The 17,184-nt window shown below is 44.9% G+C and overlaps 1 protein-coding gene across 1 annotated transcript in view; it reads right to left on the bottom strand.

Annotated features, from left to right (window-relative positions):
- The window catches only part of LOC113894748 (epididymis-specific alpha-mannosidase-like), a 40,453-nt gene extending 24,269 nt beyond the window's left edge, over nucleotides 1–16,184 (bottom strand). The window contains 3 exon segments of the mRNA XM_027545416.1: nucleotides 13,134–13,239; nucleotides 14,566–14,712; nucleotides 16,047–16,184. Coding sequence (XP_027401217.1) covers nucleotides 13,134–13,239; nucleotides 14,566–14,712; nucleotides 16,047–16,184 — 391 coding nt within the window.
- Between the last annotated feature and the right edge of the window lie 1,000 nt (nucleotides 16,185–17,184).

Raw genomic sequence — 17,184 nt, 5'->3', positions numbered from 1 at the left:
TGTACAGTTCTTCTGTGTATTCTTGCCAGCTCTTCTTAACATCTTCTGCTTCTGTTAGGTCCATACCATTTCTGTCCTTTATCAAGCCCATCTTTGCATGAAATGTTCCTTTGGTATCTCTAATTTTCTTGAAGAGATCTCTAGTCTTTCCCGTTCTGTTGTTTTCCTCTATTTCTTTGCACTGATCGCTAAAGAAGGCTTTCTTATCTCTTCTTGCTATTCTTTGGAACTCTGCATTCAGATGTTTATATCTTTCCTTTTCTCCTTTGTTTTTAGCTTCTCTTCTTTTCACAGCTATTTGTAAGGCCTCCCCAGACAGCCATTTTGCTTTTCTGCATTTTTTTTCCATGAGGATGGTCTTGATCCCTGTCTCCTGTACAATGTCATGAACCTCATTCTGTAGTTCATCAGATACTCTATCTATCAGACTTAGGCCCTTAAATCTATTTCTCACTTCCACTGTATAATCATAAGGGATTTGATTTAGGTCATACCTGAATGGTCTAGTGGTTTTCCCTACTTTCAATTTAAGTCTGAATTTGACAATAAGGAGTTCATGATCTGAGCCACAGTCAGCTCCTGGTCTTGTTTTTGCTGACTGTATAGAGCTTCTCCATCTTTGGCTGCAAAGAATATAATCAATCTGATTTTGGTGTTGACCATCTGGTGATGTCTATGTATAGAGTCTTCTCTTGTGTTGTTGGAAGAGGGTGTTTGTTATGACCAGTGCATTTTCTTGGCAAAACTCTATTACTCTTTGCCCTGCTTCATTCTGTATTCCAAGGCCATGGCAGAAAGTGAAGAGGAACTAAAAAGCCTCTTGATGAAAATGAAAGTGGAGAGTGAAAAAGTTGGCTTAAAGTTCAACATTCAGAAAACGAAGATCATGGCATCTGGTCCCATCACTTCATGGGAAATAGATGGGGAAACAGTGTCAGACTTTATTTTTTGGGGCTCCAAAATCACTGCAGATGGTGACTGCCACCATGAAATTAAAAGACGCTTACTCTTTGGAAGGAAAGTTATGACCAACCTAGATAGTGTATTCAAAAGCAGAGACATTACTTTGCCAACAAAGGTTCGTCTAGCAAGGCTATAGTTTTTCCTGTGGTCATGTATGGATGTGAGAGCTGGACTGTGAAGAACGCTGAGCGCTGAAGAATTGATGCTTTTGAACTGTGATGTTGGAGAAGACTCTTGAGAGTCCCTTGAACTGCAAGGAGATCCAACCAGTCCTTTCTGAAGGAGATCAGCCTTGGGATTTCTTTGGAAGGAATGATGCAAAGGCTGAAACTCCAGTACTTTGGCCACCTCATGTGAAGAGTTGACTCATTGGAAAAGACTCTGATGCTGGGAAGGATTGGGGGCAGGAGGAGAAGGGGATGACAGAGGATGAGATGGCTGGATAGCATCAATGACTCGATGGACGTGAGTCTGAGTGAGCTCCGGGAGTTGGTGATGGACAGGGAGACCTGGCATGCTGCGATTCATGGGGTCACAAAGAGTCGGACAATACTGAGCGACTGAACTGAACTGAACTGAACTGAAACCTTATACTTTATTGTCTAAAATTGCTGAAAGAGAAAATATTTTTCAGTCACTGATTTGAATGATACTTTCTAGAGTTAACCCTATATTAAGTCATCCCCTTCCTATGACTTTAAGACAAGAGAGGATTTTTAGGTATCAGGCTACTGCCCCATTTGGATTCTGGGCTATACAGAACTTGACTGGCCTTTATATTAACTTATAACTGAGACTCAGCAGGTCCAAACTGACAAGCTAGTTTTGTCCCCAGGAACTCAAAAGGTTTTTAAGACTCTTTAAACTGCTCTCTGGTAGGCTCCCGCTTTGAGCTTACCCACAGGATCAGAATTTAGTTTGTTTGTTACTGAAAAAAAGGCTATGGCTACATTGCTTAAAGGATAATTGACGCTATTGTTGTGCTAATGCCTAAAAGCCTCTTGATGAAAGTGAACGTGGAGACTGAAAAAGTTGGCTTAAAGCTCAACATTCAGAAAACGAAGATCATGGCATCTGGTCCCACCACTTCCTGGGAAATAGATGGGGAAACAGTGGAAACAGTGTCAGACTTTATTTTTTGGGCTCCAAAATCACTGCAGATGGCGACTGCAGCCATGAAATTAAAAAACACTTACTCCTTAGAAGAAAAGGTATGACCAACCTAGATAGCATATTCAAAAGCAGAGACATTACTTTGCCAACAAAGGTCTGTCTAGTCAAGGCTATGGTGTTTCCAGTGGTCAGATATGGATGTGAGAGTTGGACTGTGAAGAAAGCTGAGTGCCGAAGAATTGATGCTTTTGAACTGTGGTGTTGGAGAAGACTCTTGAGAGTCCCTTGGACTGCAAGGAGATCCAACCAGTCCATTCTGAAGGAGATCAAACCTGGGATTTCTTTGGAAGGAATGATGCAAAGGCTGAAACTCCAGTACTTTGGCCACCTCACGTGAAGAGTTGACTCATTGGAAAAGACTCTGATGCTGGGAGGGATTGGGGGCAGGAGGAGAAGGGGACGACAGAGGATGAGATGGCTGGATGGCATCTCTGACTTGATGGACATGAGTCTGAGTGAGCTCTGGGAGTTGGTGATGGACAGGGAGGCCTGGTGTGCTGCGATTCATGGGGTCGCGAAGAGTCGGACACAACTGAGCGACTGAACTGAACTGAACTGAAGTGAACTGAAAGCTCCTAAGCTTATTAATAGACAAAATCTTACTGTACTGACTTCTCATGATGTAAGTGGGATCTTAGACTCTAAAACTCAGAGTGACAATGGCTCCATCTTTAAAACTACTGTAACTCAAGGTGTGTCAAAAGCTCTTGGAATAGAATATCACTTACACTGTTCCTGGAGATCCCAATCTTCAGAAAAAGTTGGAAAGGCTAATGACATTATTAAGAGGCATCTGTGTAGGAAACTCAGAAACATGAGACAGTTGGTTTAAAGTTCTCCTTGTAGCTTTAACGAGGGCTCGAACTCCCCCTAAGAAGAAGGACCTGTCTCTATGACAGACTGGTTTTGTGCACAGATATTGTCATAGATCCTGAAGGGTTAAAATTAACTATTTGACTCAGCTTTCAACTTTTCAACCTCCTGATCAATTGAAAGCTTCCCATGGTGGGTTTCTCCACTTCAAGGAAAAGACTTTCTTCAGCTTTTCTTCATCTGATGACATCAACCAATTTTAAGAAGGACTGATATAACGTATTGTTCCTTAACTGTGGACATAATGTAACTTTTAATTTTGATTATGTTTTGACTTGGCTTAATGCCTATTTTGTCTTATATCTGTAACTGCTAAATGGGGTTTGTTTCTAACTGTCTGAAAGCTTTTAAGTTACAAATGGTTGTCCAGGCTCCTACAAGAGCCACAACCTCCTCCAAGTGCTACTTGGGTCCCCTGGATCAGAGACTCTCAATATGAGGGTAAGGAGAATATGTTACAGCAACAATTTAGGGACAATGCCCCTCAACAGCAGGAAGTAGCTATGGAATGAAAATGATGCCCCCTTTCCCTTGGCAACATAATTCTCCCAAAAGAAAAAGGAGGATTGAGCGAGTCAATCCCTGGGCAGTTTGATCAGAAGTCCAGGGTCCCTGAGGAGGAGACAGGTGTCTGGGGCTCTCAAGGAGGAGATAGGGGTCTGGAATTCTCAAGGAGGAGGAAAGGACAAATGCTATTTTCCTTATGTTTCCTTACTAAGGATTATGTAAGAATAATGTATCCTGCTTAAGGTCATGTTTCTCCTTCCTGAAAACTTTCTGACTAATCCTGTTGTCTTAAAATGTATACTATGGGAGTAGATCTAGAAAGGTCTTTACAACCTTGGGACATTCTTTTGATTCATTGTAATAATCGATTAAAAACTATGTAATTCCCTTGCTTAGACTAGAGAGGGGGGCATTCTCCGACCCCTTCTGATGTCTATGTCAGAAGCTTCCCCTGTCCCTTTTCATAGTTTAACGAAACTCTGCTACACAAAATCTCTTGAGTGATCAAGACTGGTTCCTGGTCCCAAAGGAAAATCTTTGCCTTCGTAAATTACCAATCTGGTATTGATATTGTTCACAGTAAGCTATCATATAGGCTTTAGCTGGCCAGGCTCTTCTGTCCATGGGATTTCACAGATCACAATACTGGAGTGGAGTCTTCTCCAGGGTCTCTTCCTAACCCAGGGATGGAACTCATGTCTCCTGCATTGGTAGGTGGATTCTTTACCCTTGAGCCACCAGGGAAGACCCCCACCCCACCCAGTTAGGTCAGGGGAATAGACTTCTAGCTGGCACCTGCATTCTCAAGCCTCCCACAGTTCCACAGTGGCTAGAACAAATGCCACATTACAGAAAGTTAATCAGGGTGAAAAGGCAGAAAGATATGTCCCAGAATAAGGGACAAGATAAAAACCCCAGAAAGGCAACTAAATGAAGTGGAGATAGGCATGCTTCCAGAAAAAGAATTCAGAATAATGATAATGAAGATGATGCAGGATCTTGGAGAAATAATGGAGAAGAGGCAAGGAATGTTTTCCAAAGACCTGGAAGAACTAAAGAACAAACAGCAATGAATAATACACTAGAAAGAATTAATAGCAGAATAACGGAGGCAGAAGAATGGAAAAATGACCTGGAAGACAGGATGGTGGAAATGACTGCCATAGAACAGAATATTGAAAAATGATGAAAAGAAATGAAGGCAAACTAAGACACCTCTGGGACATCATTAAATGCACCAAAATTTGCATTATACGGGTCCCAGAAAGAGATGAGAGAGTCCCAGGAAGGAAAAACTCAAAGAGGAGCACACCAAGATACATAGTAATCAAACTGACAAAAATTAAAGACGATGATAAAATATTAAAAGCAACAAGGGAAAAACAACAAATAACATACCAGGGAACTCCCATCAGGCTATCAGCTGATTTCTCAACAGAAACTCTGCAAGCCAGAAGGGAATGGAAAGATACATTTAAAGTGATGAACGGGAGAAACTACAACCAAGAATACTCTACCAGCAAGACTCTCCTTCAGATTTGATGGAGGAATCGAAAGCTTTCCAGACAAGCAAAAGTGAAGAGAATTCAGCACTATCAAACCAGCTGTCTTTTTTTTTTTTTAATTGGAGGCTAATTACTTTACAGTATTGCAGTGGTTTTGCCATACATTCACATGAATCGGCCATGGGTGTACATGTGTTCCCCATCTTGAGCCCCCCTTCCACCTCCCTCCCATCCCATCCCTCTGGGTCATCCCAGTGCACCAGCCCTGAGCACCCTGTCTCATGCATCAAACCTGGACTGGTGATCTGTTTCACATATGATAATATACATGATTCAGTGCTATTCTCTCAAATCATCCCAGCCTTGCCTTCTTGTACAGAGTCCAAAAGAGTGTTCTATACACCTGCATCTCTTTTGTTGTCTCGCATATAGGGTTGTCCTTACCATCATTCTAAGTTCCATATATATTTGTTAGTTACGGTATTGGTGTTTTTCTTTCTGACTTACTTCACTCTGAATAATAGGATCCAGCTAATAAAACTGATTCAAATTTATTCTTTTTAATGGCTGAGTACTATGTATTATGTTGATTGATTTGCGGATATAGAGGAATCCTTGCATCCCTGGGATAAAACTCACTTGGTCATGATGTATGATCTTTTTAATGTGTTGTTGGATTCTGTTTGCTAGAATTTTGTTAAGGATTTTTGCATCTATGTTCATCGGTGATGTTGGCCTGTAGTTTTCTTTTTTTGTGGCATCTTTGTTTGGTTTTAGTGTGATGGTGGCCTCATAAAATTAGGGTGATGGTGGCCTCATAGAATGAGTTGGAAGTTTACATTCCTCTGCAATTTTCTGGAAGAATTTGAGTGGGATAGGTGTTAGCTCGTCTCTAAATTTTTGATAGAATTCAGCTGTGAAGCCGTCTGGTCCTGGGCTTTGGTTTGCTGGACGATTTCTGATTACAGTTTCGATTTCTATGCTTCATGGATCTGTTAAGATTTTCTCTTTCTTCCTGGTTCAGTTTTGGAAAGTTGTACTTTTCTACTAATTTGTCCATTTCTTCGAAGTTGTCTATTTTATTGGCATATAGTTGCTGATAGTAGTCTCTTAGGATCCTTTGTATTTCTGTGTTGTCTGTTGTGATCTCTCCACTTTCGTTTCTAATTTTGTTGATTTGATTCTTCTCCTTTTGTTTCATGATGAGTCTGGCTAATGGTTTGTCAATTTTATTTATCTTCTCATAAGCCAGCTTTTAGCTTTGTTGATTTTTGCTATGATCTCTTGTTTCCTTTGCATTTATTTCTGCCCTAATTTTTAAGATTTCTTTGCTTCTACTAACCCTGGACTTCTTCATTTCTTCCTTTTCTAGTTGCTTTAGGTGTAGAGTTAGGTTATTTGATTTTTTCCTTGTTTCTTGAGGTAAGCCTTTATTGCTATGAACCTTCCCCTTAGCACTGCTTTTACAGTGTCCCATAGGTTTTGGGTTATTGTGTTTTCATTTTCCTTCGTTTCTATGCATATTTTGATTTCTATTTTTATTTCTTCTCTGTGATTTGTTGGTTATTCAGCAGCATGTTGTTCAGCCTCCATATGTTGGAATTTTAATAGTTTTTATCCTGTAATTGACATCTAATCGTACTGCATTGTGGTCAGAAAAGATGCTTGGAAATATTTCAATTTTTTTGAATTTACCAAGACTAGATTTATGCCCCAGGATGTGGTCTATCCTGGAGAAGTTTCCGTGTGCACTTGAGAAACAGGTAAAATTCATTGTTTTGGGGTGAAATGTCCTATAGATATCGATTAGGTCTAACTGATCCATTGTATCATTTAAAGTTGTGTTTCCTTGTTAATTTTCTGTTTAGTTGATCTATGCATAGGCGTGAGTGGGGTATTAAAGTCTCCCACTCTTGTTGTTTTATTGTTAATTTCCCCTTTCATACTTGTTAGCATTTGCCTTACATATTGTGGTGCTCCTATGTTGGGTGCATATATTGTTTTATCTTCTTCTCGGATTGATCCTTTGATCATTATGTAGTGTCCTTCTTTGTCTCTTTTCACAGCCTTTATTTTAAAGTCTGCTTTATCTGATATGAGTATTGCTACTCCTGCTTTCTTTTGGCCTCTATTTCCATGGAATATCTTTTTCCAGCCCGTCACTTTCCATCTGTATATGTCCTTTGTTTTGAGGTGGGTCTCTTGTAGATAACATATATAGGAGTCTTGTTTTTGTATCCATTCAGCCAGTCTTTGTCTTTTGGTTGAGGCATTCAACCCATTTACATTTAAGGTAATTATTGATAAGTATGACCCTGTTGCCATTTACTTTATTGTTTTGGGTTCGAGTTAAACACCCTTTCTGTGTTTCCTGTCTAGAGAAGATCCTTTAGCATTTGTTGGAGAGCTCCACCAAACCGGCTTTATAGCAAATGCCAAAGGAACTTCTCTAGGGAGGAAACACAAGGGAAGAAAAAGATCTACAGAAAATAAACCCAAAACAATTAAGAAAATGGTAAATTGGATCAAACATATTGTTAACCACACCAAATGTAAATGCATGAAAAGCACCAACCTCCACTTACCAGGTCACTCTGCTTAACCCAAGCAAAAAATTTGTTCCTATTTTATATTGTTAGGTTAATCATGTTTCCATAATTGTTTATAATTGTAACTATCTTTTATTTTTTGTCTGGCTATTTATTGTGAAAACTGATAAGAATCTTTTACATTTGTGATTATGTAGTTCAGTTCAGTTCAGTTCAGTCGCTCAGTTGCGTCCGACTCTTTGCGACCCCATGAATTGCAGCACGCCAGGCCTCCCTGTCATCACTAACTCCCGGAGTTTACTCAAACTCACATCCATCGAGTCAGTGATGCCATCCAGCAATCTCATCCTCTGTCGTCCCCTTCTCCACCTGTACCCAGTCCTTCCCAACATCAGAGTCTTTTCCAATGAGTCAACTCTTCGCATGAGGTGGCCAAAGTACTGGAGCTTCGAGCTTTAGCATCATTCCTGCCAATAAACACCCAAGACTGATCTTCTTTAGAATGGACTGGAGGGACTCTCAAGAGTCTTCTCCAACACCACAGTTCAAAAGCATCAATTCATCGGTGTTCAGGGTTCTTCACAGTCCAACTCTCACATCCATCAATGACTACTGGAAAAACCATAGCCTTGACTAGACGGACCTTTGTTGGCAAAGTAATGTCTCTGCTTTTGAATACGCTATCTAGGTTGGTCATAACTTTCCTTCCAAGGAGTAAGTGTCTTTTAATTTCATGGCTGCAATCACCATCTGCACTGATTTTGGAGTCCCCAAAATAAAGTCTGACACTGTTTCCACTGTTTCCCCATCTACTTCCCATGAAGTGATGGGACCAGATGTCATGTTCTTCACTTTCTGAATGTTGAGCTTTAAACAAACATTTTCACTCTCCTCTTTCACTTTCATCAAGAGGGTTTTTAGCTCCTCTTCACTTTCTGCCATAAGGGTGGTGTCATCTGCATATCTGAGGTTATTGATATTTCTCCCAGCAATCTTGATTCCAGCTTGTGCTTCTTCCAGCCCAGCGTTTCTCATGATGTACTCTGCATAGAAGTTAAATAAGCAGGGTGACAATATACAGCCTTGACGTACTCCTTTTCTTATTTGCAACCAGTCTATTGTTCCATGTCCAGTTCTAACTGTTGCTTCCTGACCTGCATATAGGTTTCTCAAGAGGCAGGTCAGAGGGTCTGGTATTCCCATCTCTTTCTGAATTTTCCAGTTTCTTGTGATGCACACAGTCAAAGGGTTTGGCATAGTCAATAAAGCAGAAATAGATGTTTTTCTGGAACTCTCTTGCTTTTTCCATGATCCAGCAGATGTTGGCAATTTGATCTCTGGTTCCTCTGCCTTTTCTAAAACCAGCTTGAACATCTGGAAGTTCACGGTTCACGTATTGCTGAAGCCTGGCTTGGAGAATTTTGAGCATCACTTTTCTAGCATGTGAGATGAGTGCAATTGTGTGGTAGTTTGAGCATTCTTTGGCATTGCCTGTCTTTGGGATTGGAATGAAAACTGACCTTTCCCAGTCCTGTGGCCACTGCTGAGTTTCCAAATTTGCTGGCATATTGAGTGCAGCACTTTCACAGCATCATCTTTCAGGATTTGAAAGAGCTCAACTGGAATTCCATCACCTCCACTAGCTTTGTTCGTAGTGATGCTTTCTAAGGCCTATTTGACTTCACATTCCAGGATGTCTGGCTCTAGGTGAGTGATCACACCATTGTGATTATCTTGGTCGTGAAAATCTTTTTTTTGTACAGTTCTTCTGTGTATTCTTGCCACTTCTTCTTAATATCTTCTGCTTCTGTTAGGTCCATACCATTTCTGTTTGAGTACGTAACTATTACTCAATACCATTGTGTCATGATTGGTCAACAGAAAAATAATAGAATGTATCACTAAAACTACCATTTCATAGAAAAACCTGTAATCACTTTTTAAAATGCAGATATATATCAGAATTTTCTTGGAATCTTTTTTTTAAAATATAAATGCCCAGGCATTGCTGTTTTTTCTCCAGAGCTCCAGATACATTTGTTATGAACCACCATAGTTAAAAAACAACTGGACTATATGATGATTTTTTACTTTTATCTAGTTTGTTTCACTTTTGCTATTTAACATTCAGTGCTTCTCACTTCGTTTAGTTTTTGTTTTCCAATTTCTGCATCTCTTTTTTTGTTCTTTTTCACCCCTTCTTCATTTGTAGTAGCAATGCTTTTGTGTATATATATATATATATATATATGCATAACATATACTTATATATCTTAGAATATTTATGAATTTCTGCCTAAATAAAAAATGCATGACATTTTGATTTCAGTTGTTTGACTAAGAATGAATAGATGCTAGATTTTTAATTAAAAAACAGGTATGCAACAAACAAGAAAGGTGTACTGTACAGCATAGGGAACTTTATTTAATGCCTCATAATAACCTATAATAGAAAAACATTTCAAAAATAATATGTGTGTGTATGTACACCTGCATCAATCGCTCTGCACCTAAAACCCTGTAAGTCAGCTGCACCTCAATAATATACATAATAAGAAAAAGTAAGTAACTTTTTAAAAAAGAATGCGACCATCACCTGCTAGCAGCGTGATTCATGTAAGTTTCAGCAGCATTTTTGCCTCATATTCAACCTCCAAGAATGGGTTTTGTAAGTCTCCCCATCTCCAGGACTGCGACCAGGACTGAAGGAAGGAAGTGTATGCCTTGTTTTTAGAACAGGAGGTCATCATGAGATGAAGTCAGGGCCCATCCTCTGAGGGTCCCAGGAGCCTGATGGTGTTGGAAATGGAGCCTCAGAGAATATCCTGGGGAGGATCAAGAGGTCCACAGCCCTTCCTGCCCCAGTGACGGGAACCTATCTTAGCTTAGATTCTGGCTCCTCTGGTCTGCCTTTCAGGGTCAGCTGTGCGGTGTTTAAGAAGGTGAGCATGGTGGTCTGAGGCCAGAGATGAGGAATGATGATTCTGTAGGTACCCGGAGGAAGACAGCTCAGTGCCCTTTCCCTCCCTCTATGCCCACCAGCCCTGGCTGGTCAAATCCTGGACTGAGCCCTGGGGACCCAGATAAGAATCAGATACCGGTCACTGCCAGAAGCAAACTGTAGGTCACGGTGAAGAGGGGAGGTGCTTGAGCACTGTGGCCCCAGTGGAAGGTTCCTGGACATGAGACTCCCTAGGTGAGTCTGACTGGAAACAACAGGAAACCTTGTTCTGAACCACAGGAGGCCTTGTCTTAGGGGCAGATCTGGGAAGCAGGAAGCAGAAGGAACAGGAGGAAAGCAGGAGGTGAGGCCTGAGGCTGCATTTTGCAGACAGGGGAGTTTCTATGGTAAAACATAAAGATTCCCATGAGCTTATCACTTCCATCTAGAAATAAGGCAGTAGAAACTCAGAAGGAAGGAAGCACCGATTAAAGAGTTGAGAGGAGAGACGAGGTAAGAAAATCCAAAGAGAGAGCCCAGTGCCATCGTGATGTCCTGCACAGGGTCCGACTTCAGTGGAGTGACAGTGGGCTAGAGCCCAGCCCACACTGCAGTCAACCGGGCTCTCCCACTGACACTCTGCCCTCCTGTAGCTTCAGTCTTAGTGTCTCTTCTGCGAAAGAGACTGCGAGCCTGATGCCCTCTGGACACCCTGCCTTCCGGGGTGAGTGAAGTGATGCCTGTGAAAAACACCTGTTAAGTAGAGGAGAATGTGCCCTTCGTGGCAGTATGTGTGGTGATGGAGGTTGTGAAGGTGATGGTGGTGCGACCGTGGTGGTGTTAGTAATGCATATGGAAGAGGCGATGGTGGTGATATGGTGGTATTGATGAGAGCTGTGTTGGTGTGACGGCTGTGATGCCAGTGGTTGTGGTGTTGACAGGGATAATGATGATGCGAAAGGAGTTGGTGGTGATGATGGTGGTAGTGAGGATGGTAGAGGCGGTGGTAACGTCTGTCAGTTTCTGTTAGGCTGTTGGCACGGATGATGGCGGTTGTGCAGTAGGTGGTAGAGTTAGCCCTGGAGGTTTGGTGGTGGTGCGGGAAGTGGTGGTGCGGGAAGCGGTTGGGGTGTTAGAGGTCACCATGAAGGTGACAGTGCTGGTGATCCAGGTGCTGCTTGTGGTGGTGGAGACGGTGCTGCTGGTGGCAGGGGGCTAAGGTTAGCGGTAGACGAGCGGCTGTTGGTTTTTGGGGTGGTGAAGGTGATGAGATTTGGATGGTAGTAGAGGTGTTGGTGTTGTGATGGTGTGGATGTAACAGTTGAGAGAGTGGTTGTATGCACTGGTGTTAGAAGGGGTATTGAATTGGAGGTGAAATGAGAAATGGGGAAATGGGAAATGAATACATTTTCAATAGATTTCCCATATTTTTCTACATTTGCTTCCTTTTGTCCCCTTCTCTACAAGAATGGTGTTTAAAATAACACACTTTTAAGTTTGATGGTGGTCGGAATGCGAATAGTGGTGGGCAATGTGGTGGTTTTGGAAGAGGTGCATGATGGGTAGGTTGTGGTAATGGTGGTAATTTTGGTGTTGGTTGGGGGTGTTGGTGTTAGAAGCGATGCAATGATGGGCTGAGGTGTTAGTGGTGGTGATGGTGGTGCTGGAGAATTCACTACGACTTGGAGCCAGTGGTACCACAGGTGGTACAGGCGCAGACACAGGTGACATTGGTGATGGTGATGGTGCTCATGTTGGAGGTGCTGGTGTTATAAATTACGCAATGATGTGCCAAGATGTTAGTGGTGGTGATGGTGGTGATGGTGATGGTGCTCATGTTGGAGGTGCTGGTGTTATAAATTACGCAATGATGCGCCAAGATGTTAGTGGTGGTGATGGTGGTGATGGTGATGGTGCTCATGTTGGAGGTGCTGGTGTTATAAATTACGCAATGATGCGCCAAGATGTTAGTGGTGGTGATGGTGATGGTGCTCATGTTGGAGGTGCTGGTGTTATAAATTACGCAATGATGTGCCAAGATGTTAGTGGCGGTGATGGTGGTGTTGGGCATTCATGACAGACTTGGAGGTAGTGTTGTTGGAGGTGGTACAGGTGCGGGTATGGATGGTGGCAGTTGTAATGGTGGTGATGGCGGTGGTGCTGGAGGTGTTGGTATGGTTGAACAGTTGGTGGGTGAGGTGATGGCAGAGACGGCATCTGACCCTTATTGATCATTGACTAGAGATCCACATGCTGTACTCAATGTGATCTATTTGAATTATTTCTATTTAAACTTTATAACACCCCTTTGAGATAGATCATACATCATTATCAAATATTTTTATACAGGAGGCAACTGAGGCTTATTGACGCTGCATCCTTGCCCAGGGTCACAGGGTTGGGAGTTAGCAGAGTCAGGAACCAGCCAGGCTGGCTCGTTTGGAATCCACACCCTTATCCCCTGTACTTGGGCACACATGGACACGGCGCCAGTAATCAGTGTTGACTGGGCACAGTCTCCTGCCTAAAGGGGAAGACAGAGCTCAGGACCAGGGCTCAGACACCCAGTCCCAGACCCGCAGGAGGCCACAGGGACCCTGATCTGCAGAAGAATAATCAAACCTGTGAGCTGGAGGATCTGGTCATCAATGTGGGTCACGGCCTCGTCATGCATGACCTGGCCTCCGAGGACAAACTCCAGGCGACCTTTAGCCACAAGCTGGTGGACCTTGGCATGATGGGCAGAGAGAAACGCCATGTTACACCTCCCAGGCTGAACCATTTTTGTTTGCTAGTCTCATGCCTACTGCATCTCCAGGTCCTTCCTTCAGACTCCTCAGCCTCATTTCTTCTGCAAATATCAGGACACTGTCTGTCCTGGTCAGCACTGTGTCTACCTCTGAGAACGGCACCTGGCCATGGCTGATGCTTCATCAGGCATACATACAGGTACACAACTTTTGTTTTGAAATAATTTCAAAGTTATGAAAGTGTTGCAAGGATTGTAAAAAATGCTCCCCTCCCATAAATCTTTCCACTGATTGTTGTTTTTCAGTTGATCAGTCATCTCTGACCCTTTGTAACCCCATGGACTGAAGCATTCCAGGTTTCCCTGTCATTCACTATCTCCCAGAGTTGGCTCAATCGGATGTCCACTGAGTTGGTGATGCCATCTAAGCTCCTTATCCTCTGTCATCCCCTTCTCCTGCCTTCAATCTTATCCCGCATGAAGGTTTTTCCAGTGAGTTGGCTCTTCTCATCAGGTGGCCAAAGAACTGGCGTTTCAGCTTCCCCCAATTATCTCACTGTTAATATTGTTTACCCATTTCCTTAACACTATTTATTTATTTTAATCCAAGATATGGTTTACTTAAACCAATTGAAAATAAACGTTAGAAGCTTCATGTCTTTAATTCCCTAGTTCACTAAGTCTTGAGCAAGAAGATCATTATAGCTCTTATATAATTAACTAAATCGGGAATTTAACATTAATCATGCTCCGAGTGAATTCACATGCAGCTGAAGAGGCTAGCCCCATCCTGTGATGACATGGAGATGGGGAGAGGACCTGGCCCCAGACTGCCTCTCCAAGGACCATGGCCTCTGACCCACTGTGATACAGAATTAATCAGAAGGGTAATCCACAGGGACTTCTGCACCCCTGGATGGTCACTGGCTCCAGTGTCCATGGGAGCCACGCAGATTCATAAGTGAAGTCAGAGGGTGTGGACACAGGGTCACCCTGATGTGCCCAGGGTCAAAAGTGACCCCATTCACACCCGCTGAGTGCCCAGCTGGGCTGCCAGAGCTGCAACTTTTCAGGAGGAACCAGAAAGGCAGGATCAAACACAAACCTGTCCCCTGGGCATGGGGCTGACCACAAACCTGTACTAAATGGGCCCTGGGCACAGCTCAGCACAGTTGGGGCCTCCTGGTCTATGCAGCCCCGACCTGGTCACACAGAGCACAACCCAGGAGCTTCCTGAAGGGTCATCCCCGGGACCCCCAGGACATCTCCTCTCAGCTGGTCAGGACACCCTGAGGGAAGCGTTACCTTGCGTTTCTGCCAGTGCGAGGCGACGCCATCCCACCACAGCCGGAAATATTCCTGCTCCACGGCGATGAACCTGCGCTTTTTCTCAAGGGTCAGTGCCTCCACCACGGAGTTGTAGACGTTGGTGACATAAGCCTGCATGTTCTCCTGGGGTGGGGAGGAGGAGAGACCATCACTGCAGACCTGTGGGGGAAACCACAGGGCGTGGACCAGGGACTGACGAGGAAGGTCCAGGGAGACATGGTGCCTGGTGCTCCCACCAAGCCTGTCCAGGCCCTGCAATCAGCTCCCCCTGCTCCTCAAACAAGGGAGCCCAGCATCCACTCTGTAATGGACACACGGTGAGCCCTGCATTGAGAGAAGCACCCGGGCAGACAACCTTTGATGGGAGTCTGCCCCTGAGGAGAGTCATGAGGAGGCAGACACTCTACGTGACAGAGGGTCGTGCCAGTCCAGCCAAGGCGGGGCCAGCCCAGAGGGGCATGCTGACCACTCCTGCCTTGGAGCACAGACCAATTGACAACAGGGCCCAAGAAGTGAGGTCCAGGGACACTGATGGGCCTTCTTGGGATGAAACAGTGGGGAAGTGTGTGTCAAGGGCTGAGGCTGAGAGAAGCTGACCCCGCGATCTCTCTGAATCTATCTTCTCCCCAGGGGCTGGGAGCCCCCAGGATGGAGCTGAGCATGCTCCCATCTGGGTCAGGCTGACTTGGGCAGCACCCACCCCATTCCTCAGTGTCCCTTCTGTAAACTGGGGGTGACGAGCATGCTTCCCCACTTGTCAGCAGTTCCACACGCAGACGGGTAGCCGGAACCAGGCTCAACACTCAGCCTCAGGGCCTCTTGCTGCCCAACTCCCTTTAAAATGAGCGACTCAGTTATTAACATCTCATGGAAAGTATTGTATCCACGATCATAGAGTGGTCCTATTCATTTATTTCCTTCCTCCTTCCAGAAAGAGCTTGTGCAGGCCTGGGTAATCATTTCAGTTACCTGCACCAGAAACTTATGGAAATCAGTCTTTCCCTCTTTTGCTCTGCCCTGGTTCATTCGTTCACTCAATAGAATTTTGAAGAACACCTTCGACACATTGCGGCTGGGGACACATTCTCACCCCTGCCCACAGCCAGTCTACCTTAGTTGCTCTGTCGTGTCCAAATCTTTGTGACCCCATGGACTATAGCCCACCACACTCCTCTGTCCTTGGGATTCTCCAGGCAAGAATACTGATGTGGGTTACCATTTCCTTCTCCAGGGGATCTTCCTGACCCAGGGATCGAACCTGGGTCTCCTGCATTGAAGCCAGATTCTTTACTACTTTAGCCACCAGGGCAGCCGACATCCAGTCCATAGCCAAGTACAGGTGGGCCCAAGGCCAAGTTCCCTGATGGCAGAGACCCAGGACACAAACCCACTCTGGAGTCCAGATGGAAAAAGGACCGCAGCTTCAAGAGGTGTGTGGGGTCACTCGGGCCACCTACCTGTACGGTGTGCAGCCAGCCCACGTCCATGTGGCTGTGGGGAACCACGAAGACCCTTAGTTGGGGCTCAGGCTGAGCCCACGGGGGCCACATCAGGCCCAACTGCAGGAGCAGAGGCAGCCAGCCCCGCGGCTCCATCTCCTCGGCCAGCTCAGGGGCTGGAGGACGTCTGCCTGCCTGCAGGGCCCAGCCTCCTGCCAGATGACTGGGCCACCACCCTTTGGTGGATGCAGTGGGAAGGAAACCAGAGTGACACCCACACAGATGCTGTCACCTGAGCAGTGCAGGCAGGTGGCACTCGCTCACTGCCCAGCAGCACTCTGCTCCCATCTGCGGTGTCCTGACCATCCACCTTTAGACAAACCCCAAATACGCCTCCCCTGGGGGGACTGCCAGCTTCCCTCTCGCCGGGCCTGGCTCTCCTCACCCCAGTCCTCATTCCTTTCCCTTAGGCCTCTCCCAGTATTTCCCACTGGGCATCTTGCCCATCCCTTTCCCCAGCCCACTGGACTGACTCCTTTACACCGCCCTGCAAATCATAACTCTCAGGGTGGGGTCTGCCACCACCAGGAAGCCTGCCCTGGTACACTCTCCTTCACATGAAGCCCCAGTCTGAGACTTGCAATAGGAATTGTAGTTGCTCTTTTAAGGAGGAAAGTTGGCTTTCACAAATAGGACCTGACAACCCGAGTTTGCACAGCTAGTGTAGGAGCAGAAGGCCTGAAATTTTCAGAATTAGGTCTGGATCAGGGATAGCGACCGTGGCAAGATGCCTAAGCTGTCTGCATCTCAGCAGTCCATCTGTAAAATGGGGCGCCCATAGATGTGCTGGGGACCCGAGAGGGAATGCACAGGAGATGACAACAGCGGTGTCTCCTTCCTGGAGGATGCCTGGCACATGGTGCAGCCTGCAGGGGTCAGAGTGTTGCCTGGGGATCTCTAACCCTGACTCAGGAGCAGGGGTTTTGGAGTGGGCTCCTCTCTCTGACCTCCAAATGCCTGAGTGGCTCTTTCTATCGCTGCCAGACCTGTGACTCACTCTCCCTTCGGGCCACCTTGCCCACTCCCCCAGCAAATACAACTGGAGAGCATGGTCTCCAAGCAGGTCTCCATCCTCTCTCTCCCATCCCGTCCCTGG

Source organism: Bos indicus x Bos taurus, chromosome 6 (genome assembly GCF_003369695.1).
Source record: "Bos indicus x Bos taurus breed Angus x Brahman F1 hybrid chromosome 6, Bos_hybrid_MaternalHap_v2.0, whole genome shotgun sequence".
Lineage (NCBI taxonomy): Eukaryota > Metazoa > Chordata > Mammalia > Artiodactyla > Bovidae > Bos > Bos indicus x Bos taurus.
The sequence above is the reverse complement of the archived record's forward strand: the minus strand, read 5'-3'. Positions and strand labels throughout refer to the sequence as shown.